The sequence below is a fragment of the Podarcis liolepis genome (genome assembly GCF_965112155.1).
Source record: "Podarcis liolepis genome assembly, chromosome: 9".
NCBI classification, from domain to species: domain Eukaryota; kingdom Metazoa; phylum Chordata; class Lepidosauria; order Squamata; family Lacertidae; genus Podarcis; species Podarcis liolepis.
Window position 1 is genome coordinate 50551943 of NC_139564.1, and position 24003 is coordinate 50575945.

Here is a 24003-nt window from a genome sequence, read left to right on the forward strand (position 1 = left end):
TGGGCGCGGGAGGGGCCTCTCGTCACCTCCATAGTCACGCAGGTAGTGCGCATGTGCATCTTTCACAGAGATCGCCGCACCAACAGAACGGGGCTCATTCTCAGAACGCCTTTTTTTAAAAACAAATGCACCAGTAGATTTGGGTCATCTAGTTCAACGTATGGGGATCGAACCCGTGAACTTGGCGTTATCAGCATATAACAAAGAAAAAAGCCTTACTGAGTTTCGTAGGACTGACCGCCTGAGCCTCCCAACCATCAGCAGTAATTTGTCTCAATTCCTGCTCGAGCTGCAGCTCGGCTGATTTGATTTTTTTTTTTTAGTGTGTTGTACTTTACTTGTTTGGTTTGATGTGTTGTTTCGTGCAGTTTACTCCATAGTCGGTTCACTCGAGTTTACTATGTGTACCTGGACTTGCAGCTGGAAACTTCCAATCCCACTCATTTCAGGTGCGGGATAATTTCTAAAGCCACCGTAGCTCACGTAGCAAGGCGAGCAGCACACTATGACCAAGTTACTTTTCTCTCTGCATAAATCTGTCTGGAGAGCATAGAAGTGGAGAAGCAGGAGGAGTCCAGAGACCCTCGAAGCAAGGGCGATCGACAAATAGAAGGGGAAGAAATGGAGGCAGTGAGAGATTTTACTTTCTTGGGCTCCATGATCACTGCAGATGGTGACAGCAGCCACGAAATTAAAAGACGCCTGCTTCTTGGGAGAAAAGCAATGGCAAACCTAGACAGCATCTTAAAAAGCAGAGACATCATTTTGCCAACAAAGGTCTGTATAGTTAAAGCTATGGTTTTCCCAGTAGTGATGTATGGAAGTGAGAGCTGGACCATAAAGAAGGCTGATCGCCGAAGAATTAATGCTTTTGAATTATGGTGCTGGAGCAGACTCTTGAGAATCCCATGGACTGCAATAAGATCAAACCTATCAATTCTGAAGGAAATCAGCCCTGAGTGCTCACTGGAAGGACAGATCGTGAAGCTGACACTCCAATACTTTGGCCACCTCATGAGAAGAGAAGACTCCCTGGAAAAGACCCTGATGTTGGGAAAGATGGAGGGCACAAGGAGAAGAGAACAGAGGACGAGATGGTTGGACAGTGTTCTCGAAGCTACAAACATGAGTCTGACCAAACTGCAGGAGGCAGTGGAAGACAGGAGTGCCTGGCGTGCTCTGTCCATGGGGTCACAAAGAGTCGGACACGACTAAGCAACAACAACGTTTGGGAGCTATTGGCAAAGTGGTCCTGAAGCAGAACATTCTGTCCCACCCCCAAGCCCCACGTGGGCGCTCCAGTGTCACTTTCCCTCCTCTCCTCCCCCGCGCCAACTCTCTTTTGTTCCCCCAGCCCTTCTCTCCTCCCTTCCACGCGCCGCTGTCAACAGATTCAGACACAAGTGAAATGGGGAGGTGGGGGGGGTGGGAGCGTTCAGTTTCTCCGGCTTCATTTCCGTCCCTCTCGGCAGCAGATTGGCTGGAAGAAAAAAAGTAGGCGGGTTCTGATAAAAAGTGTGTGTGAGAGAGAGGGAGAGACTGATCGTTCCGTTGAGACCAGGCACCGGCAGGAAGGGAAGGAGGGGAAAGCGTAATTTGCATGGAGCGGTGTCTCTTTAAGTTGAGACCCCGCCCTTCGTTTTCCGCGTTGGCCTCCTTGACGTTCCATCCGTCCGGACCAATCGCGTCGGGTGTGAGGGAAGGCGGGAGAATGCGAACCGGCCGCTCCTTATAAGGACAAGGCCTCGCGCATGCGTGCTCCGCGGTACAAAAAAAAAAAAAAGCGAGGAGGAGAGGGGGGGCGCGGAAGGGAAAAAGAGGCGGGGAGTTCCAAGTGAGGGAGGAGGTTTTCTTTCGCCTCGGCTGCCCGCGCCGATTAACAGAAGCGGCCGGAGGGGCTTCCTTCCCCTCCCCTTCCCCATCGCTCGAGGGCCCCTGGTCCGCCGAGGGGGAAGCGGGGTCGCTGTCACGTCGCGTAATGATGTTGGGGTCGCCGGGGCAACAGCCTGGGGGGGCGGGGTCTGGGGCGGCGGCGGCTGCCGGTTCTGCCGCCACTGCAGCCGGCGGGGCCGGCGGCGGAGTGTCCGGTTTCCCGTGCAGCGGCGGCGGCGGCGTGTCGGAGAGGATCCTGGCGCGCTACGTGCAGGACTACCTGGAGTGCGTCGAGTCGCTGCCGCTGGACATGCAGAGGCTGGCCTCGCTCCTGCGCGAGATGGACACGCGCTGCCGGGGTGAGCGGGGGGGGGGGGGAGAAAGAGCGGGGAGGAGGGGGCGATGGCGGCGGAGGCAACGGCGCTGCTCCCACCCCCCACCCCTCCAGTCCAACCGCCCTTGCTTTGAAAGGAGGAGGGGCGTCCACGCCTCACCAGGCGCCCGCAGGGGGAGGAAAATGGCCCCGCTCCGCCAGCCCCCCCCCCGCCTTGGCCCTCGAGACGAACTTGAGGGGGTGGGTACTGAGGGATGACCCCGGCACTGGACCACCCACCGCCGCCCTCATTTCGGTCCGCGCACACCCTGTGACGCGAGCTGGGAGGGGGCGGCGGACGACTGGGCATGCCCTCGGTCACCTTTTTTCTTTTTTTAAGTCCAAGTTCACGAGGGAAGGAGGTTCAGTAGCAGGACCCGTGTGACGCCTCCGTGGTGGTGGTGGTGGTGGGGGTCTCCGGTGGGATGCATCGCCCGAAAAGTTCCGAGATGCGAACTTCGAAATTGTTTTCGTTTTTCGCTTGGTTGCACAGGGAGACGTCTCTGCAAAGTTGAGTTGTTGTTGTTTCAAATGCAGTGCAGTGATCACCCACGCATGCACGCACCTGCACAGTTGCACCCCACCCGGTTCCCAGGTAGGGCTGACAGGGCTAGATTTAACAAGGTTTGGGGGCTATCATTGGTATCCACAGACTATACGTGTGGTAGGTAAAGTGCTTTTTTCTTTTTAGTGTTAGTGGTAAATGGGTGAAGAGCATATATTCAAGGCCATTTACTACTATTTGTTCCACTTGCAACCAAGGGATCCCCCCACCATCTTTTTACATGGTTTTAGTCTGCTTTTATGACCAAAATACAAATTGAGCGGGTAGTAACAGCTCCAGGCAAGTGAAGCAAACAAGATTTCTGCACTGCAGGGGGTTGGACTAGGTGATACTCTTGGTCCCTTCGAACTCTACAATTCTAAGATGTTGTGGTCTCTTGTGTATGATGTTAGAATGCGGATGGAGGTGTTTGGGGGAATGGTGTATTTTCCTCAATATAATTTTTTCTCCACCTTCCCTGCAAAACAGAGCTGGGAAACCTGTTTTGTTGTGTTTTTTTTAGCCTGAGGGTCACATTCTTTTGTAGGTAACCTTCCAGGGGGCACACAGTGGGTAGGGCCAGAGGCACAAGTAGGTAAAGCAGTGGGCATGACTCTTGCCTTTGCACAGCAGGCTACATTCTAGCCTTACAGAATCTGTATGTTTTACACAAGCATTTCTCTATTCGCCATCCATGCAAGCAAAGAGGCATTGCCATAGTTCTAGAATGCATTCCCACTAGGCAAAAGCAGAGCAAGGCTGATGAAGAGTGTGGCCTGGGGAGAGGTTTGAAGGGCCACATTTGGGCTTTAGACCTGAGATTCCCCACCTCTTGTAAATTGACAGAAATAGTAATTTTCAGTACTTAACATGTGAAAAAATGCACCTTGCCATTTCAAGGTAGGATGTTGGGAGAGGAAAGAACTAGAAAAAACAAACCTGCTTCCCCCCCTCCCCTATGAAACACCAGATTTAATTATGTCACTTTATAATGCTGACATGCTAAATGACACATTGGCCTCTAGATGCTTTTTAAAAACTTCCTTGTATTTTGGAAGAGGCCTTGGACAGATTTGTTTTTGCATCTTAATGTGTTACTATCCTTTGAAAAGGGACGCAGGTGGCGCTGTGGGTAAAACCTCAGCGCCTAGGATTTGCCGATCGTCAGGTCGGCGGTTCGAATCCCTGCGGTGGGGTGCACTCCCGTTGCTCGGTCCCAGCGCCTGCCAACCTAGCAGTTCGAAAGCACCCCCGGGTGCAAGTAGATAAATAGGGACCGCTTACTAGCGGGAAGGTAAACGGCGTTTCCGTGTGCTGCGCTGGCTCGCCAGATGCAGCTTGTCACGCTGGCCACATGACCCGGAAGTGTCTGCGGACAGCACTGGCCCCCGGCCTCTTAAGTGAGATGGGCGCACAACCCTAGAGTCGGACACGACTGGCCCGTACGGGCAGGGGTACCTTTACCTTATCCTTTGAAAGTATATGCTTTATTACATAGCCTCAGATATGTACTATTCACATTTTTAGTAAAAGATTAGCATTTGTCAACTTGAAAGGAGTGACTTGAAGGATTCTAGTTCATAATACACTTATTCTGACTTCTTTTTAACAGAAGCGTTAAAAGAAATCGACGAAGTCTATGAAAAATACAAGAGTGAAGATGATCCTGCTCAGAAAAAGCGTTTGCAGCAGCATCTTCAGCGAGCCCTGATCAACAGTCAAGAGCTTGGTGATGAGAAAATCCAAATAGTCACTCAGATGCTTGAGTTGGTAGAGAACAGAGCCCGGCAAATAGAGTCCCAGTCTCAGTGTTTCCAAGATCTGTCAGATACAGAGAAGCCCACCGAAAAGTCAAAAGTGGACCCTTGCCTACCAGAAAGATCTTCACGAAGACCACGTCGACAGCGCACCAGCGAAAGCCGTGATATATGCCATATAGCAAATGGAATTGATGAATATGATGACCAGCCCCCTAAAGAAAAGAGATCCAAATCTGCTAAGAAAAAGAAACGCTCTAAAGCTAAACAAGAAAGGGAAGCTTCACCAGTAGATTTTGCAGTAGACCCTAATGAACCAACTTACTGTCTCTGTGACCAAGTGTCTTACGGGGAAATGATAGGGTGTGACAATGAACTATGTCCCATTGAATGGTTTCATTTTTCATGTGTTGGACTCACTTACAAACCGAAGGGAAAATGGTATTGCCCTAAGTGCAGAGGAGACAATGAGAAGACTATGGATAAATGTACAGACAAATCCAAAAAAGATAGAAGATCGAGGTAGTCGATGCTCTGAATACATTGAGAGCTGCGTAGTTTTTATTAAAAACTGTTTAATAGGCAGACCCATATTTTAGAATAATGCATAAAACTATGCAATATTTTTTACAGTCTGTAGTACTAATGGAGTATTAATAGATGTTAGTACTTTTGTGCTTTTGAATATTCTGCACTAAAAAAACCAAATTCTTCGAACAGGGTCACATGGGAGTAGCACAAAGGGGATTCAAAGAGTTCTTGGTCCCTCACTCTTTTTAATTGCAGAATTATGGTGATGCCTGATGAGGACGGACTGGAGGGATAATCATGTTAAGACTGGTATTTTAACATCTGTTGCAGTTGTAACTTTAGTCCATTATAGCTCATTCTGCTGAGAACACTTTCGTTCTATGACGCTTTTAGACTTCAGAGTCTTAAAAGATCATATTTAATTGGGGTTAATCTAGTGTTACATTTTACGTCTTTCGGGGTGAAAAGCCAACATTCTTCTTTATTGCTTTCCTTGTAATTTCTGTATATGTCACTATGTTAATCTTGTGGTGATGAGGTTAGAAGCCTTTTTAGGGACGGTATATTAAACAATAAAATACGATGGCTAGAAGAGTTCTACTCAGCATTACAAAGACAGTCCTTAACTGAGGCTATTTGATTTTCCCATTCTGTTCCTTTCCATCTTTTAACTCATGTTGTGCCATCTTGCCACTGACTTCTTGGATGATGGCAGGAACATACAATCATGTTGAAAAGTTTACAGGTACAATGGATGCGTAAGTACTATAATATCTATAAGTCTTTGGACAAGTTATAAGAGTTTGCCTGGACTAATATGTTAAATGGCTTTCTAGGCTCTTGGAGCTGAGGAAAGTTCAGTAGTAGTAAAAAGCAACTGCCCTCCTATAGAAGAGGGATACAATAGATGTAGATGTAGACAAAAGGAACCGTGTTCCTCAAAAGCGTAGTGCTTTTTGTAAAACCTTATACATAAGGAACCAGGACTTATTTTCGGAGCAGACAGTAATTGAAGGTGTTCCAAAACTAGATATTATTTCTTTAATCGAGTTCTACATGCCAAATTTGATGACAAACAGCTGTAACCTCTGTCTAGCTGTCTAACATACTACTATCGGTTTTTCTAAACAAGGCTTTTTTCCCTCTAGCATTTGAGAGGGATCTTTTTGCATTTCACAGAGGTTATAACGTGCATGTGTGGCAATAGCAATGTGAATGAAATGGAATAAACAGCCCAATAATAAATTCACATATCTTCAAACTCTTGTTTCCGCAACAACAAACAAACATTTCTGTGGCAGTTAAAGTTTTTGTGGTTTAACTGATCTTTGAAAAAGTTCTGGATACTTTCACACACAAAAAAAAGTTATCACGAGCTCTGACCAGATACTTCACTTAAGGTGGACATTTTTCGTTTTGTAAGGGTGAGTAGCGGCATCTCTGGGACCTTATATATTACCTAGTTTAACTGGGAACTGCTGTTATTGCTAGGTGTCGGGTTTTATCAGCTGAATCGTTACTTCTGTATTCCACAGAGGAATGGGACACTTGTTTCAACTGATTCTGAAACACTGTCTCACAATTTCATGGGGCAACATTGATTGTGAACTATCTCCCAGGGGAAGAGAAAGTCTTCTTCCATAAATAATATGTCTTCTGTTCAGGGTTTTTGGGAAAAACAAAATGCAAGTTCAGATATATGTATTTATTTTGGATGTCTAGTTGCTTCTCCCCAGTGTCCTGAACAAAATAATGCAACGAGTAGGAAAATTTAAGTCCCAAGGTACTAGCATGTTGTTGAAAATCTAAGAAAGAGGACATATTTTGAACAGTGACTTGATCCCAGCTGATTGAAGGAGACTGGGAACTGGTTTTGGATTTATTCGCTCCTGTGTGCTTAACACCATATTCAACACCTTCCACTGATTGTAAAACTACTTGTGCATTTCAGATCTGTTTCTAGGCATGATAATTCTGCAACCAGGTAATGGTGTGCATTAAATATCTGCACTATTCCTAAACAGGGAATGCCCAGACTAGCGTCTGCAATTCCTGTGTCTCCTCTGCTTCCAATTGACAACCTGACTCTTAGCCCTATCTTAGCAAAATGATAATGTTTCCCATTTTTAAGAAACTGTCATTGCTATGAACTTCTAATGATTTTAAAATAAGTTTGCTTGCTGTGGTTTGACAATCTCCCTCTTGGTTCTAAATTTTGTAAGCCTGGGCACATGCAAATAAGAACTGTGCCACTGAAGTGTATCAATTACTTGGATCTAATATTTTGCATGCTATGTTTTATGAATAAAAACCATTTTGGTTGTAAAAATGGAACAGAACATTTTTATATTGCCCCCTTTTTCAGTAATGCACACAGAGGCTGGGATCCAAAGAAACATATACGTGTATAATAAATGTTTTTGTGCATGTGGAAAGAAGTCCGTTTTCCCTTTCACACTGCATTCTCCATTTGCCTCACAAAATGTCACTCCAGGGGTACCTTGACATAGGGTGGAGTGAGAATGAAAGTCCCCAGTACATGTCTGGAACACCCCACATAGCTCTTTAGCTCCTAGGTTTTGTAATATTCTTTTATTTAAAACAAAAAAAATTCCTTCCAGTAGCACCTTAAAGACCAACTAAGTCAGTTCTTGGTATGAGCTTTCGTGTGCAAGCACACTTCTTCAGATACACTCAAATAGAATTCTTTTATTTGTAGCTGACAAATGGTATTGAAATAAAGCTATAAAAGTAATAGAGCTCTGATGAAAACCATCATAATAGGTATGAATGCTGAGATTCCTTCTGACTTGCTTGGCTTCTATGCTTGAGTGAGACAAGTAGTATTCTTCCCTTTGAGTGTCCCTAAATTTAGCAGCATATAATGACAGGAAAGAGGGAAGTGGGAACAGTAAGCAATAAACGTAATTTCATAATTGAAGGCATTCGATGCTGTATCATGTTGCACTTACCTCTTAAAACTGCATCTCAGAATAAATAGGGCATTGATGAAACAGGACATCTGAATGAATTCCTAAACAGGATGATTTTTTTCATCTCTGCCGGCTTGATGTTAAACTTCAAGTCAAGCCAATGTAGCATGTTCAGAAAGGTGGGATCCCCACTCCTCTCTGCTACATCACAACAAAATGAAGTTGATCGGCTGATTCAAAATGAGCTGGTAGCATATGCTATCAGAAATTGTTGTACCAATGCTTCCTTATAAGCTGATGTTCTTCCACACAAAGCTGACCTAAGTACAGTATGTGCCAAAGAGAGATGGTTGAGGCTAGTGTTTGTCAATGCCTATATGTAAGGAATAAGCTGTGCCAACCCAATCACACAAAAGCCAAGCAGGGATGAGAACAAACACAGCCCTGTTTAAAACCATACTTTGAGATATTCAGATGGAGCAAAATCAGCTGGACCCAACTAAATTAGTTAACAGAATTCCTCATTGTTAGTAGCACTAAGACAAATGTATTACTCTAGCTTATTTTAGCTTTAGATTAGTATGATATCAAATGCATATTCATAATGCAATAGCCATTACCCAGTATCATCCAAATGTTTGCTATCATTTTAATTTACCAGTAAATTTCACAATAGTATATCAATATTTCAATTGAAACATTCTGATTATATCTTTTACAAAATTGCTGGAATCCATTATCACTGTCATAACTATTCTTAAAGTTGATAGATAACCCCTTTCCTACCTTTATGAAACCTAATCAAACACATGAGCTTCACCATGTGTGTAGTGTATATGTATCCCAATTACTTTTTCCTGCTCCTAAAAAAACGGAGACCCCCTTCCTTCTACGTATTCTGTTAAAAATTTCTGACATTTAGGGCACAAAATATCTTCTATATCGGTCTTGAGACCACATATATTGTTGGGCTGCAACTCTCACCAAACCTCAGCCAGCTTAGCCAATGGTCAGGGATGATGTGAGTTTTGGTCCAGCAACATTGGGAGCTCAAGGCTAAATAAAGCTGCTCTATATAACCCAACACAAATGGAACTAGTGACTTGGGTGTTTTATCCCTGATAATCTCTGTTTGGATCCTTAGACAATGCAAACAATATAAGTTCTCACTGATGCAGAAGGCCAAGAAGCATCTGCCAGTAGCAAACTAAAAGTAGGTATTTTTGTTTGGGCAAGATTATAAACAAAGTTACAGAGTAAAGTAAAAGGTAAAGGACCCTGGGGTAAAAGGTAAAGGCGACTATGGGGTGCGGCACTCATCTCGCTTAGAGTAGACCCATTAAAATCAACACAAGCTCATTGATTTCCTTGGGTCTACTCTGGGTGATGATCCAACATTACAGAAACTCAAAAGTATTTTGTACCAGTTCTCTCAAATCAATGGATATCTTGTAATATACTCTCTTTAAAAAAAATACAATTGTGAATGCTAGCTTCTTACTTGGTTAAAATTTTGGCTTTTAAATAACTTCAGGTTCTTCTTCACTGCTTGAGGAATCCTCTCCAAACAAATCTTTTCCTGTTGAACTTGCAGCTGTGTTGGTGCTCAGCATTTTCAAAGTAATGAGAGTAGAGTTGTCACTCAAACCTAAAAGAACTGTGTTTCTATCAAACGCAACTGTCATGCAGGAGATTTTGCTGTCTGGTGTAAAGACTGATATAACTGTGCCACTTTCCAAATCCCAGATACTGACTTCACCTAGTGGGAAAAAATACGCATAACATCACATTATGTCCTGCTAAGGCACAGCATTGTGAATTCTCCCTCCTTTTCCATCAATCATAATAGCAACCCATTCATGTTGGTTAAATCTATGGATGCAGAATAGAAATCAATATTTCTTTCTGGTTTCCCCCTTGTTCAAAGGGTTAGGGTAGCTGAAAAGTTAAAAATCATGCCAACATTGAAAGGATTTCCCCTTTTTCATTTATAAAGTACCCGTTTCAGAGACGTCTTTTACCTTTGCTTTGCCATTAAATGTTTAAACTAACCATTGTAAGCAAATAAAGCAAACCGTGGGAGAAAATTGCATTGAGTTGATTCCCAGCTTAATGTAACAAAAATATTCTAGCCCTCCTACTGCCTCCAACAGCCTCCACAAAATAAATCTGTCACAAACCTGCAAGCAGAACAGCCTTTGCTCCATCTAATATGTGTAGTTTGCTGCACACAGTTAGATGAAGACCTTCGTAACCTTGAATTAGCTTGTGCTTATGTTTAAACGGATCCCAGATCTTTATCCTAGAAATCACAAAAAAGAGATCAGTTCTGTAGAACGGAGAGTGACAGACAGGGCAGTAAATATTTGTATGTAAATGGTGAGCAAATGTTGGTGTTTTTTTAAAAAAGTGTTGAGTTCACATTTTCTTCGGCTTGCCCTACAGTTTATTGAATGTTTGTAAATTGGGACATTTTGAATACTGGACAACATATTCTAATATGTGGGACATAATGTTCAACAGTCCAGATGCAGATTAGATATTCTTTCACTAAAGACTAGAGTGGTACCTCGGGTTAAGTACGGTACTTAATTCATTCCAGAGGTCTGTTCTTAACCTGAAACTATTCTTAACCTAAAGCACCACTTTAGCTAATGGGGCCTCCCGCTGCCGCCGCACCGCCGGAGCACAATTTCTGTTCTCATCCTGAAGCAAAGTTCTTAACCCGAGATACTATTTCTGGGTTAGCGGAGTCTGTAACCTGAAGCGTTTGTAATCCGAAGTACCACTGTACTGTACTTAAAAGGTACCTGCCCAAAGTAGTTCCAACCCTTACAGAAGGGATGAGGGACCGTGGGCTGAATAAATGTTTCCAATCCATTACATATAGCTGTGGATCACTTCTTCATGGCCTCTTTGCTTCTTTCATTGCACCATTTTAAATTTTTGTACAAAAGTATTTGGAACCTAAGCATCTCTGCTCCAGGAAAAGCACCAGGCAGTGGAAGCTTGGTTCCAGAACGCCTTTGATGTTGTAGGTTTTGGCTCTCGAACACCGAAAACACGGAAGCAAATGTTTCTGTTTTTGAACATTTTTCAGAACCCAAACATGTGATGTGGTTTCTCTGAGTGCAAGAAGCTCTTGCAACCAATGGGAAGCCACACCTCGGTTTTTGAACGTTTTGGAAGCCGAACAGGCCTTGGGAACGGATTTCATTTGAGAATTGAGGTACCACTGCATAGGTGTTACAATGTCATCTCACTATTTAGTTACCCAAACTTACACAAAGTCATGCCAAGTAATGAAACCTGGCAAACGATTGTCCGGAGGTTTAGCTAGTTAACAGCTGTGCACTGAATGCTGGACAGTCAAGCCTTTCTTGAGCATGTAAATTAAATATATCTAGTCTCTAATACAATTTCTGATGAGATGTAGATACAAAGGATATATTAAAATTTTAGAAAACAAATAGGATTGGAACCAGGGTTAGTCATGCTTGGAACAGTAGAACCACTGGTATTTCTTCTCAAAATGAATAGTGGTCTATAAATTATTTTAATAATATTTTCCCAGTGGTACACACTTAAACTTTGGTGATAAGGGCTGTATGTGACAGGCCCTGTATGTTCACAGGGAAGCTCCGCCTTGTGTTCAGACAACAAGTGGAAAGCAGGAGAATTTCAATAGTCTGTGAAGCACAACGGGCCTATCTAGGAGGAAGACAACTTGAATTGGGAAGTTGTAATCCTTTGTACCTGCCCAAAGTCGTTTCCAATCTTTATGAAAAAATTCCTGTGTTACTAAATCAAGCCTAGTGTCTCAGTAGATACAGTGGTACCTCAGGTTACATATGCTTTGGGTTACAGACTCCGCTAACACAGAAATAGTGCTTCAGGTTAAGAACTTTGCTTCAGGATGAGAACAGAAATCGGGCTCTGGCGGCGCGGCGGCAGCAGGAGGCTCCATTAGCTAAAGTGGTGTTTCAGGTTAAGAACAGTTTCAGGTTATGAACGGACCTCTGGAACAAAGTAAGTACTTAACCCGATGTACCACTGTACTAGTAATTATATGGAATAATAGAATTGTAGAGTTGGAATGGACCCCAAGGGTCATCTGGTCAATATACTATTGATGTCTGAAGAAGGGCTATGTGGTACTTGCAATCTCTTCCACCAGGAGGGAGAGAGGTGAATCCAATGAAAAATAGGCCTCTGTGTGCTTAAAGTTTGCTTCATGTAAAAAGGCTTGTCTGTGTGGGCCATGAGGTTTTGCTTCCAAAAGCCTGAAATCAAAACCTGTTACAGTTGTGCCCAGTTGTGACACTCTTGCCAAACTGTTCCAGAAAACAATTAAGAACTGAGTGATTTAAGGGGGGGGGGACCTATTGTAGGAAAAAAACTACTAAACTTTGGCATTTTGCTTACCTGTTTTCCACCATCACTCCAAAAATTATCCTACTAGCATCAGCAGCAATGGCTGTACAGCAGACATTTGGCTCATTTTTTAGTCTTTTCCTAACCTGCATTTTTAGGGGAGAGATAATCCATTTTAAATACATTGGTTATGTACTTACTTAGCACTTCCTAATGTGTAGCACTGCCCTTTCTCCCTTTAGGTGGCAGGCTGGAGTGGTGTTCCAGTACATTGATGATGTTCTACTCTACAGCTTTGGAAGAATGAGGTGTGAAGATATAATGAAGAGCCAGCTGCATCAGTAAACAGAGAGCAGGACTTGCAGGTCTAGCTTTGGGACAGGAGGGAAGGCAAACCAAGAGGACATCAAGCTCAGAAATTTTAGAACTGGGAATGTTTTCTATCATTAATTTTAAACTGCTATAAGGAGAGCAAAAATCCCTTTAGTTTGCACACCATTTGTGAGGAAGCTGTGGCTGTTCATTGACCTCTTTTGGGGGGGTACATACTCCACAACTGCAAAGCTGGTTCTCTGCCACCTCAAAAGAATTTCAGAAAACATACCTTCCCCGTGGCTAAATTCCATAGTGTTACATAGCTGACTTTCTCCTTCTCGCTGTAATTGGAGAGCACCAGATAATGGCCGTTATAGGTCAAGGCGGCATTGTGTAAGAAAAGCATGGATTCTCTGCTCTCAAGGGTGTGGAGATGGGACATGCTTTCCAGGCTGAACACTGACAGGTGATGTGCATAGTAGGAACACACAGCAACCTAAGAGAAGATAATGGGATGTGTGGATTAATTTTTAGATATTGGGCCATAAATACTTGCGTGAAATAAAATGTTGGTGCATCTATCCTCTCTTGCAACTAGCAGTCGTATGAAAGGCCTTTGGTATAAGACAGCTGTGCTTATGAGGAATGGAGGGATGAGTTATACAGAGGTACCTCGGGTTACAAACACCTCAGGTTACAAACACTTCAGGTTACAGACTCCGCTAACCTGGAACTAGTACTTTGGGTTAAGAACTTTACCTCAGGATGAGAACAGAAATTGCGCGGCGGTGGCGTGGTGGCAGTGGGAGGCCCCATTAGCTAAAGCGGTGTCTCAGGTTAAGAACAGTTTAATGTTAAGAACGGACCTCCAGAACGAATTAAGCACATCCCTCCCCTCCCACCTCTGAATCTTATGAAGTATAGTTTGTGTCCCGTCTCCCCCCCCCCCCCCGAGCTACAATTCCCTGGACTCTTAAACTACAATCCCCAGGATTCTTAGTGATTTAAATATACGGCATGCAGGCAGCCAGAGTGCACCCACAGTGGACTCTTGCTGCAGTGCAAGCTTCTTAAAGGCATTCTTTTGCAGGATGGTGAACAAGCCTACAGTGTCTGTTTGCTTTTTGTTCTTCCATTTAATCCACTGCTATTTCCTGTACATGCATAATTGGAGATGCAAGGGAGGTCCATGCATTCACTCAAAGGGATGTGCATGTTACACACACGCATTGTTCAAGCTATAATATCAATGTGAAAGCAATCATTTAAGCACCTAAAAGGTGGTATACATCATAAAACAAAATTAACAACAAAAATCCTGGGTTGTATCCAATTAAGTCCTACACAGAGCAGTTCTGCTGAAATTAATGGGCCTAAGTTAGTTGAAGCCATTCCTTTCAAGGGTCTTCTCTGAGGAGGATTAATAGTATATTCAGTTATGTACAAAAAAGTACAGAATTAGCCGGGCACAAGCAGAAATCCCTCCAGGAAATGTTTAATAAATAAAGTTCATAAGTTATGATGGAATTAAACAATCTCTAGGCTAAAGGACACAGCATCTTAATTCTAACTCATATATTTTTGAGAAACCATAAAATGGCACAAGTTCATTTCTCAAGAAAGTTTACAATCTGGTATGGGTTACAAAAAACAGGATTGTAAGGCACTAAAATAAATGCAAACTATTAGCACATTGGCACGAGATAAACATATGGCGCTTAGGACACATTGCCTCTCACCTTCTCATCTCCACTCAGGAGGAACTGGTCAATGGCATTGCTCTTTTCATTAGCAAGTTGCTGCAGCATTTCCGTCTCCATTTTCGCTGCCTTTTCCTTCCTCCGTCTCTTTCCAGTCATTGTTTCATTTCGCCTTTCCCATGGAAGCTGTAACACTGCCATATAATGCAATGGTGTTGCAAATAACTTTTAAAATTGCGATTTTTAACATATGCGTGGGTGGATTTCAACTGCTGTAAGCCACTTTGTGTGTTCTAGTGATACAAGATCAGGCCACGATCCAAAACACTCCTTCAAGGTCCCCCTAATGGCTGACCGATGCTCTGCTGAATTTTTCATTTTGAGCCAAAGGTCCTTAATGGCTGGCAGGCAGGCAGGCAGGCAAGCAAGCAAAGAAACAAATAAATAAATATAAAAAGCAATTTGCTCTGCAGCCATATGTATGTGTGGTGCTTCATGAGGAGCAGCAAATGTAAACACCTCTTGGCTATGCTAAACTTGATAATTTGGAACCTGGCTGTTTTTTTGGTCCTGCCTCACTGCAATAATTATCTAACACAACTGAGAACAAAACCTCTGATAAAAGGTTTTTGAGGCAACTGGGGTGTGGTGGTGGTTGAACAATATATCCACTGTAAGTTTTAATATTTTGTGTAAACTGCAAAGGGAATGAATTAGAATGAAAAGTTTGAAACCTGTTGTTCTGTTAGGCAAGACTCCTTTGCATCGTTTCATGTTTTCCCTGGACAAGGAACGGTTAGGCTTCGCAGCTTGCGATGAAAATTTGTCCTTGTATTCTGGCCTTAATCGATCCTTAATAAATCCAGTTTCCAAGTTCCAGGTAATAAAATGGTCTCTGAAAACAGGAACCAGAAAAGCAAACAGAACTTATGTTATAATAACTTTCTAGAACTTCAAGGTGACCAGTTGATGTAAGATGGGCACAGAAATTGAGTAAAATCTCTGATTCAGTAACAGAGCAATTCAGGAGATAAAGGGTGGGGGGTGAGAATCAAAGACAGACAAACCACCTTTTACTATGTATGTGCTGCTAAGCTCACTCTCTGCTCATCCATCTCATGTCGGAAGCTTGTAAAGAGAGCTAGACTTCAGAAATGAAGCAATTCAGACTGCACTTTATACATGAGCAGGACATTCTATCCCTTCCTGGTTCCATACTGTCATAGATCTAGGGTAGAGTCTGCTAGTGAATGGTAGAAATTTTTAGATAATAGTTGGGATAATACAAGCTGCAGAATTGTGCCAGACAAAAAAATCCTGGGTGAGTTTATGCAAATCTTTCTGGCCCTAAGTGCAGAGCCATTGATAAACAATGGGGAGCCAGATACTGGGCCATTAAGGGCCATTGGCAATGCAAAAAGCTATGTTTCCCCCTTTCTCTGAGCAGGAGCCATGACTGACAGCTGCTTTGGACCCAAGTTTGCTGAAGCTATGAGCCGGCCAATGAGTATACTCTTGGGGTATACTGTTCTGCATCCTCTCCATTGAAGACTTTAGTTATAAATATGCGTAAAATAAACCATATTTCTTAAAGATATTAGCCTCCACTGTGCCTTGATTTTCCCAACAGAAAAATAACCCTGGAACCTCCTGGAATCTTTTGCTTTTTAATCTCAGTGTGTAGCTATAAGCATGACTTGGTTGAGTTTGGAAACTTATGAGATAGCCTTGTCCAGTGGTTCCCAATTAAGAGTACACAGACCCCTGGGGTCTGCAGGACACATCCAGGGGGTCCGCGACCCCATCCCTTGCCTCCCCTCCCAACTATTCTTTTGTCATTTTTGCATGTTAATGTCACAAATCTTATGGTTTGTTTTAGCGCTGTGTGATTTTTCAATATATTGGGCAAATCAGTTTTGAAACCACACTGCGGTAACGAATTTTGACCCAGCAATATGCAGCAATATATTGCTCCTCGCAGGAGGGAAAGCAGGGCAGCGGATTTCAAGGCACTGCTGATATTGCACAGTGATCTCAGCTGTTAACGCTGCTGATCTGAGCTGCCTTCCCTCACTTTGAGGGAGACCAGGGCAGCCGATTGCAAGGCACTGCCTTCTCCTCACCTAATGGGGAACAGGGCAGCTGATCACCCTCACTTCAAGGGACCGTGGCACTACTTTCCCTGGCACTGAGGCATAGCAGCTTTTTTCAGTCAGCAGGAAAGCAGTAGCAGCAGCCACAGCGGACTGCATCTTCGCTGGCTGCCACCGCTGGCTGCCCAAATGACAGCAGCTTGATGTATCTCCCATCCCCATCCCATCCCACTCAAACCATGCAGTGAAGGTGACTCTGCTTCCTCTCCTCCCCCCAACCATCTGATCTCCACAGCTGCTCCTTCTTTCATCCCCACACCTGATCTGCACACGACCCACCCACCTGATTTCCAATTTCAGACATCATGATATATCAGAATATCCCCATGTTTAGCTGCTGATATATCATGATTTTGAAGACTAGATATCGCTCCACCCTAGTCTGTTTTTTTCGCATACCTAAAATCATTTACTTATTTGGGGCTTATTTTGTTCAAAAAAATTGCTTTTCAGAGGTAGGGTAAATTATAAATTATAAAATTTTTAAAAAGCAGGGAGTCCGTGGCTTGGCTTTTGAAAAATAGGGGGTCCTCAGTAATTAGCTAATTGGGAACCACTGGTCTAGTCAATTCATGTCATACCGATATTAATAGCTGATGGTGACTATTCTGTTCAATGTGGCAAAAAGAAAACAGCCATATTATCTTCAATAGCTGTAAAGACATTACCTGTTCTCTGAAAGTCCAAGTAGAAGGCCTCCTTCAAGGATCTTATACTCATTATTTGGGCAGGGAATGATGTAAAGGCCAGTCTGCTTCCTTATGTACTTCTTTTTCAGGAGGTCATAAACTAAAAGAGTCTGGAATGGCATAAAAACATTTTTCGGTAAGGAAATATACGTGCAAATCATTTTCTTAACCATCTCAGCTTTTTCTTACAAGGTTCTTTCTGAACAGCCTCAGCTTTAAATGCCAATCACTAAAAAACAAACAACCAGTATTTACAGGACAGAGGTGCCTTCAATACCTGGAAAATGGGTCTCGGAGGATCTGCAAAAGAGGCCATCCCTTTGTCTGTAAGGACATAAAGTTTCATGTCTCTGACCAGAACTATATCCGTATTCTCTAGCAATCCCCTCTCCACTCTCACAGCATTGTGTTTACACTTTGATTTCATGATGTTCCACACTGTTATGACCCCTGGACTTGTGTTTCTGCATATGGCATACCTTGGGAAATATTGAAATGAATAGTCTTGTTATTGATATACAGCAAAGGTTGTGTAATGTTGTTATTTCTGCACTGGTAAACAGTGTGGAAAGAAATGAAAAGAAGGGTCTCCCTAGAGAAAGGAATTTTCATATCCTCCATGGTACGGAACTTTTCTCTGCTCTTGGTCAGCAGTGCAAAAGAAACCGATATATACAAATTCTCTTTGTTTTGCCCATGTCGTCATGTCTCCCCCACCCCCGCAGCCACTTTTTAGCATACAACAGCCCTGCTGATAGTAATGCACATATTTTGGAAGCTGTTCAGGGATCAAGTACCTTAGATGTCTGCTATCACTGAAACACAACAACTCTGTCTTTTGCATTTAAATCTCTGCATTCTCCCGACTACATTTGAAAAACTGGCTACTTTCAAAACCTACTTTTGAAAAGTGCATAGCCAGAATTTTTAAAAAATGATGTTTGTCAAGTACAATATTTAAAACAGCAACTAACACATTCTTAGGAGAGTCGTGGGTCTTTCTTACCTAGGATAGTTCTCCATTGTTAGAATATCACGAATACCATTTGCTTTCTTGGCTTTACTTGCAGTGACTGTCAATGACTGGTCATTGATCTTGGAAGCCAAATTCCAAGATTGAAGATAATTGTCTCCATCACAGAATGTTAAACAGTACCGAAGGTCAGAGCATACACCTACATATTTATCATAATTTAAAAGAACCATTAGTCATAAAATCTCAACATTGCATAATAAAACTCTAATCATGTTACTAGAAAAACATGGGTTGTCTAGACCTATGAAACTCACAGCTGTTTCACTGAGCCACATGCTGTAGGTTCCCCACTCGTGGCATATATACTGGCTTCAATATACAGATACACTCTGTATTTAGATTTCCTGATAACCTTATTTGGAGTTATGTGCTGGTGCATGTCCTCACTGAGAATTCCTATAATTTTATATTTTTCCCTTGTTTTCATTGTACAAAAGTGTATGTTTCTCTTGCGGCTTTTTCTATAGAGGTTTTGAACTTCCTATAAAAGTTACTCACCACCAGCTGGGACTGAAGGAAACTTCACCAAGTGCTTGTGGTCTTCAGATTCCAGGTTCCACGACACTATTTCAGTGGTATTGGTGTTTGGGATGGGGCTGAACGCCAGCAGGTGAGAGCCCAGATGATTCACAGCAAAAATGTGAATATAATCATTGCAGCATCCCTTCAGATTGTGAGCATAGGCAAAAGTGTGGACGTTGTAGAGCTCTATATGCACAATCTCACGCTGTTTCATGAAGGGACACCTGTAATGAAAAAGCTAATATGGGTGGGTTGTGTGACATAAGTATTGTGATTTCTGGCTGTCTAAAAAGCAGTAATGAATGAAGAGTGAAGGAAAACTTATGTTCAAGGACAGTAGTGATGTGAAAAGTATGTTAATGTATCTATGATAAACAGAGAATCCAGGATGGCATTAAGCAAATTATGGTACTTACTTCTCTCACTTCATGTAAAATAGAACCAACAGTTACCTACTCCAAAGGGTCAATAAACTGTATCTTCAATGTTATAAATTAGAAGTGAGAATTAGTAGTGGTAGTACTAATAAAAAAAGTGAATTTTGCAAAGAGGTTGCAATGTGGCAGGTTTCAAACAGAGGTTTTCAAGTTTTGTCCTAATAAGCCTCCTAAAGTTATAAATAAATTCAAGGCTTTGCAAGATTAAGTTAAGAAAGAACTCTGTGATATTCACATTCATTTCAGGTATAAGGGGGGGTAAAGGGGACTCCTGACCATTAGGTCCAGTTGTGGCCAACTCTGGGGTTGCAGCGCTCATCTCGCTTTATTGACCAAGGGAGCCGGCGTACAGCTTCCGGGTCATGTGGCCAGCATGACTAAGCTGCTTCTGGCGAACCAGAGCAGCGCACGGAAACACTGTTTACCTTCCCGCTGGAGCGGTACCAATTTATCTACTTGCACTTTGATGTGCTTTCGAACTGCTAGGTTGGCAGGAGCAGGGACCGAGCAATGGGAGCTCACCCCGTTGTGGGGATTCGAACCGCCAACCTTCTGATCATATAATCAAAGGTAAATATTTTAAAAGGAGAGGCATCATAGGTTCACAAAGGAAATTAGACAGGGTGAGGCTACCCTCACCCTATCACTTTTTTTGGTCAATTGCCCCTGCTTTCTTCATCCTGAGGCTGAAATCCTATACTAATTTGGGAGCAAATCCCATTTAATTCAACAGGGCTTACCTGTGTAGACATATAAAATTTTGATGTGCGAATGTGAGTGATTTTATACCATATTACCGGAATGGTCAACTGATAGTTGAAAGAGGGTAGAAAAAGTTGTTCTTTCCAAGTATTACCTGAAGATTACTAGGAAGTATTCCTTAGTTACAGCAACATCCTCAGCAGCTGCCACTGGTTCTTGGCTTTTCAGCTTAGCAACTACTTTCCCCTTTTTGCCACTAAAGACCATGGCTTCACTTCCACTCCTGCAAAAGAGAGGAGAGAGATTTACGGAAGCCACAATGTTACAGAATCAAGACCACATAGGCAATGATCATCCTCAAAGTCACAATTTGTTTACAATAATGACCATGTGAATCTCTAAAAGTGGCAATGTTGATTTACATCCAAATCCACCAAGAAGAAAAGATACAAATAAAACCCTAGTTTCTGAGGCATGCTGCTGTTCTCCTTTTCAGAAATTATTGAAGCCAGGAAACATTAATTTTCTAAAGACATACCTGTTTATCTTTCTCAAGTCTGATTGGGCCTAAAACCAGTGGGTTGTATCCAATGGATGTTCCATTCACGCAAGATCTCCCCCTTGTGCAATGCAACTTCCCCTCCCCTGCACCATTTGTCTCCCCCCCAAAAAAACCTTGTTCTGCAACCCTCTGGATTTGGGAGGCACATGAAGTGGGAAGAGGGGGGCAGTTCCACCACAAAAGGGATGACTTTGCACAAAAGGGATGACTTTGTCAGCTACAACCCAGTTTCTCTACTAATGCATTCACAGGAAAATATTTCCCTACAACAGAGATATTCCTTGTAATAGCCACATATCTATGGCAAAGCATAAGAACTTTAAAAGAGCTTGTTGGATCAGGCCAATAGCCTACCTAGTCCAACATCCTGTTTTCACAGTGGCCAACCAGATGCCTGTGAGAAATTGTATAGCTTAATTGCATAGGAAGATGCACCAGCTTGTGAATATTCTTGCCCCAACTTCTGGGGACATGTTAATTTCTCTTTAGCCCCTGTTTCAGACCATTTAAAAACTACATTCCCCTGTTAAGTAATTAGGAATGTGGAGGGAGACATGTAGTTTGAGACTGAAACCTTAAGGCAGCCGTTCCCAGATGTTTAGGCCACAAACTCAGTCAGCATGTCCAATGGTCAGGAATTATAGGAGTTGTAGTCCAAAACTAGATGTGAGGGGTACCAGGTGGAAAGATTGCATGAAGGCATTGTGGTACTGATGGGGAGAAATAGCAAGAATACTATTGTGTTGTAGAATATAGGGCTGGATTCCACGAAGCTGGGGGACTAGCAGAAGCCAGTGCAAGGACTTTGGATAGCGCAATTGAGCTTTCACTCTGCTTTCTTCCCCTAAATTCCCCCCATGCCTTTCCCAAATCCACTCTGGAGAGTTTGGAGAATCTGCTGAACAGTGTGTGAAGAAGGAGAGGGGAGGTTGTTCCATTTAGCAAACAGAAATGCCTTTGTTGCCTGAATTATCGTATTTGTGCGATGTTTAGTTCCACCCATATAGAATACATCAAAGTAGTGACTAAACAGTTTTGTAGTTGATCTACAAGGCTTTTCTTTATGAAAGATTTCTCAAATGCATAGGGTCTTTCTATAGAGAGGAGTTTACTATTTATTTTAATACAATAAATTACATTCTACTAACCTAAAGGCACAGAGAACATAATCTTTTACTGAATTTTTGGATACCAAAATGGAATTGGTCTTGCAGGTAGGCTCTTCCTCTGTAGAAAGGTATACCTCATGGAGCAACTGACAGGAATGAGCAAGATCAAAAACCTGAAATATAATATAGTATGGAAATGAATTGGTTTGAGATGGCTGCTGACCACTTCGTATCTATGTAAAGCTATGCTGCGTGCCTTTCCTGCTCTCAGTACTGAGCCCAAATTGTAAAATCACCAAGAAAAGTAACTGTAAAAAGTGGTTATGTAAGGCCACTTGGAATACAGTTAAAGGCTTGAATCCTGTATCTCTTTCTTCTGATCCCAGCATCAGTATCAAAATATCTGTTAATGTCTGCTGATCTACATAAGACCTGATTCAAAGGTTAGTAATCCTTAAGTCTTGTTTGCTTTATTATCGATTACATTTATAGTTTCCCCATATCCAAGATTCACGGGGTGACTAACAGTTCCAAACAACTTAAAGACTTAAATTCAATACAATACCAATGAAATAACAGCACAAAAATCTAGCAAAACACAACCAACCACGTTAGTGCACAGAACATAATTTTACCCACTGTCATAGATGTGATTTTTTAAAAAACAACACCTCACCTTAACCATGTGGCTGCCATTAAAAAACACCAGTAAGAGGTGCCCATTCATTGCAGATGTTAGTATTGGAGTACCAACAAATTCGCCAGTTGCATATACCACTTTTTCCAGGGAAAGATCCCAGATTTTAATGGTGCTTTTGTCAGACACAGCCACCAGTCTGTTCTCCAGACACACTGCAATTGCACTGATATTATTCCCAACTCCATGCAGAGTGAAGACAGCTCTGCCGACCCTCAAATCCCAGAATTTCAGAGTGCCATCACTGGAGACTGTTGCAACAGTGAGTTCTTCCTGGGTTTCTCCAATTGCTACAATTCTGTCCAAGTGACCTATGGATCCATGGGAGTAAAATGTTAGAATTCACTCTGGGGAAAAGCAGCTTCAGTAAAATCAATTAGAATTGTTTACCTTCCTCTGAAACTCAGATAAACGGGTAGCTGTTCATCATCATTTATTAATTTATACAACTTACTTGTCAAAATGGTTTCTTAGCGGTTTAGAAAACTGATTATAAGAAGTTTTTTAAGGCAGAGGCTGGATGGTCAGCTGTCATAGATGCTTTAGTTGAGATTCCTGCATTTCAGGGGGTTGGGCTAGATGACCCTTGGGATCCCTTCCAACTCTATAATTCTATGATTCCATGTTAATTAAAATACACACTAAAACAATTCCATCAAACCATTAAAATAAACATCCAGTTAATACAATAAAGAAACCCATTAAAACAATATAATAATTTAAAAGAGAACATAAACTATATTTAGGAATAATTACCATAGTACGGTAATTTAAATGTAAGTACATATCACCATGATGGTGGGGGCTGGGGAAGACAGGGCCTAGGTTGATCATCATGCTTGCTTGCTCAGCCTACAGGCCAGGTCCTAACTGTTGATGGGCAATTTCAAGGGCTCTGTTTTCCCTTCTTTTAGATCTCTATTTTTAAATCTGACTTGGACTGGACAGACCTTCAAATAGGAGACATCCTTCAAACAGAGGACTGCCCTCTGTAGAATAGGACACATGACCACCCTACCCATTATCAAGCCCATAATCACTTAGCCCAGAATATGTCTCATGCCACCTGAGCACAATATCATGAAACTTTCTAAATCTTTCTAAATGGGGGTCACTTTCTAAATGGGGATGGGCACCATCTTATATTTTGCCTCAGGCAGCAAAATGTCAGCAATCAGGCAGAGCAGCCAAAACAGAAGTTATAAGAAACAATGTGATTATTTTCTCTCTCTATCCAAACCATAAAGAAAGGTCTGATTGCTTTTCTAGTGGTGCGGAAGGGACTGAATGGTAAGAATTATAGATGCAACGCTAAAATGATATACATAGGGAATAGACATCAAGCAAAACTTGCTAGAAACTTCGTAACTTCCGGTCTTTAACAAAATCTTGCAAAGGGCTTAGAGGGCTTAGAACTTCGGCACTGATTTGCCATTAAAAGGTTTCTAAAAGATTAATATTATTCTCCCTTACCTCTCAAAAGGTCGCAGAGAAGTCTACCAGGTTCTATAAGGCAGGCTGTTGAAGGTAGAAGAACAGGAATAGAAGATTTCTGACACTGGGACAAAAGAGCTGGCAGATAGGGATATTTTTTGGGATCACCTGAACCAACACAAAATAATATATGTTAGTCATTCAATGAGCTGGTTTTAAAACTGTAATAAATATGACATGGACTTTTTTTTTACCCTGAATTC

At 42.3% G+C, this 24003-nt stretch overlaps 2 protein-coding genes across 11 annotated transcripts in view; one reads left to right on the forward strand and one right to left on the reverse strand.

Annotated features, from left to right (window-relative positions):
* The first annotated feature begins 1768 nt into the window (after positions 1-1768).
* On the forward strand, positions 1769-7406 carry ING2 (inhibitor of growth family member 2). 3 transcript variants are annotated; one of them, XM_083460109.1, is made up of 2 exons: positions 1769-2231; positions 4402-7406. In XM_083460109.1, the coding sequence occupies exons 1-2, from the start codon at positions 1979-1981 to the stop codon at positions 5070-5072; spliced, it is 924 nt and encodes a 307-aa protein (XP_083316235.1). In that variant the 5' UTR covers positions 1769-1978; the 3' UTR covers positions 5073-7406. The 3 variants fall into 3 exon arrangements, with proteins under 3 accessions (XP_083316235.1, XP_083316237.1, XP_083316236.1); XM_083460111.1 differs by lacking the exon at positions 1769-2231 and adding an exon at positions 2344-2840; XM_083460110.1 differs by lacking the exon at positions 1769-2231 and adding an exon at positions 2355-2755.
* Positions 7407-7786: 380 nt separating this feature from the next.
* Positions 7787-24003, reverse strand: part of LOC310686260 (NACHT and WD repeat domain-containing protein 2-like) — a gene marked incomplete at its 5' end in the record, with an annotated part of 39387 nt that continues 23170 nt past the window's right edge. For 5 of the 8 annotated variants that reach the window (XM_083459618.1, XM_083459617.1, XM_083459616.1 and 2 more), the window contains 14 exons: positions 8646-9769; positions 10191-10312; positions 12436-12530; positions 12989-13195; positions 14439-14593; positions 15134-15294; positions 17221-17351; positions 17519-17720; positions 18248-18416; positions 18776-19023; positions 20093-20221; positions 21649-21782; positions 22286-22617; positions 23780-23908. In XM_083459618.1, the coding sequence (XP_083315744.1) occupies positions 9531-9769; positions 10191-10312; positions 12436-12530; positions 12989-13195; positions 14439-14593; positions 15134-15294; positions 17221-17351; positions 17519-17720; positions 18248-18416; positions 18776-19023; positions 20093-20221; positions 21649-21782; positions 22286-22617; positions 23780-23908 (2453 nt within the window). In that variant the 3' untranslated portion in view covers positions 8646-9530. Of the gene's footprint in view, positions 7943-8090; positions 8112-8138; positions 8331-8645; positions 9770-10190; positions 10313-12435; positions 12531-12988; positions 13196-14438; positions 14594-15133; positions 15295-17220; positions 17352-17518; positions 17721-18247; positions 18417-18775; positions 19024-20092; positions 20222-21648; positions 21783-22285; positions 22618-23779; positions 23909-24003 lie in introns of those variants that run through there. The other 3 variants (XM_083459613.1, XM_083459615.1, XM_083459614.1) reach the window with 3 other exon arrangements.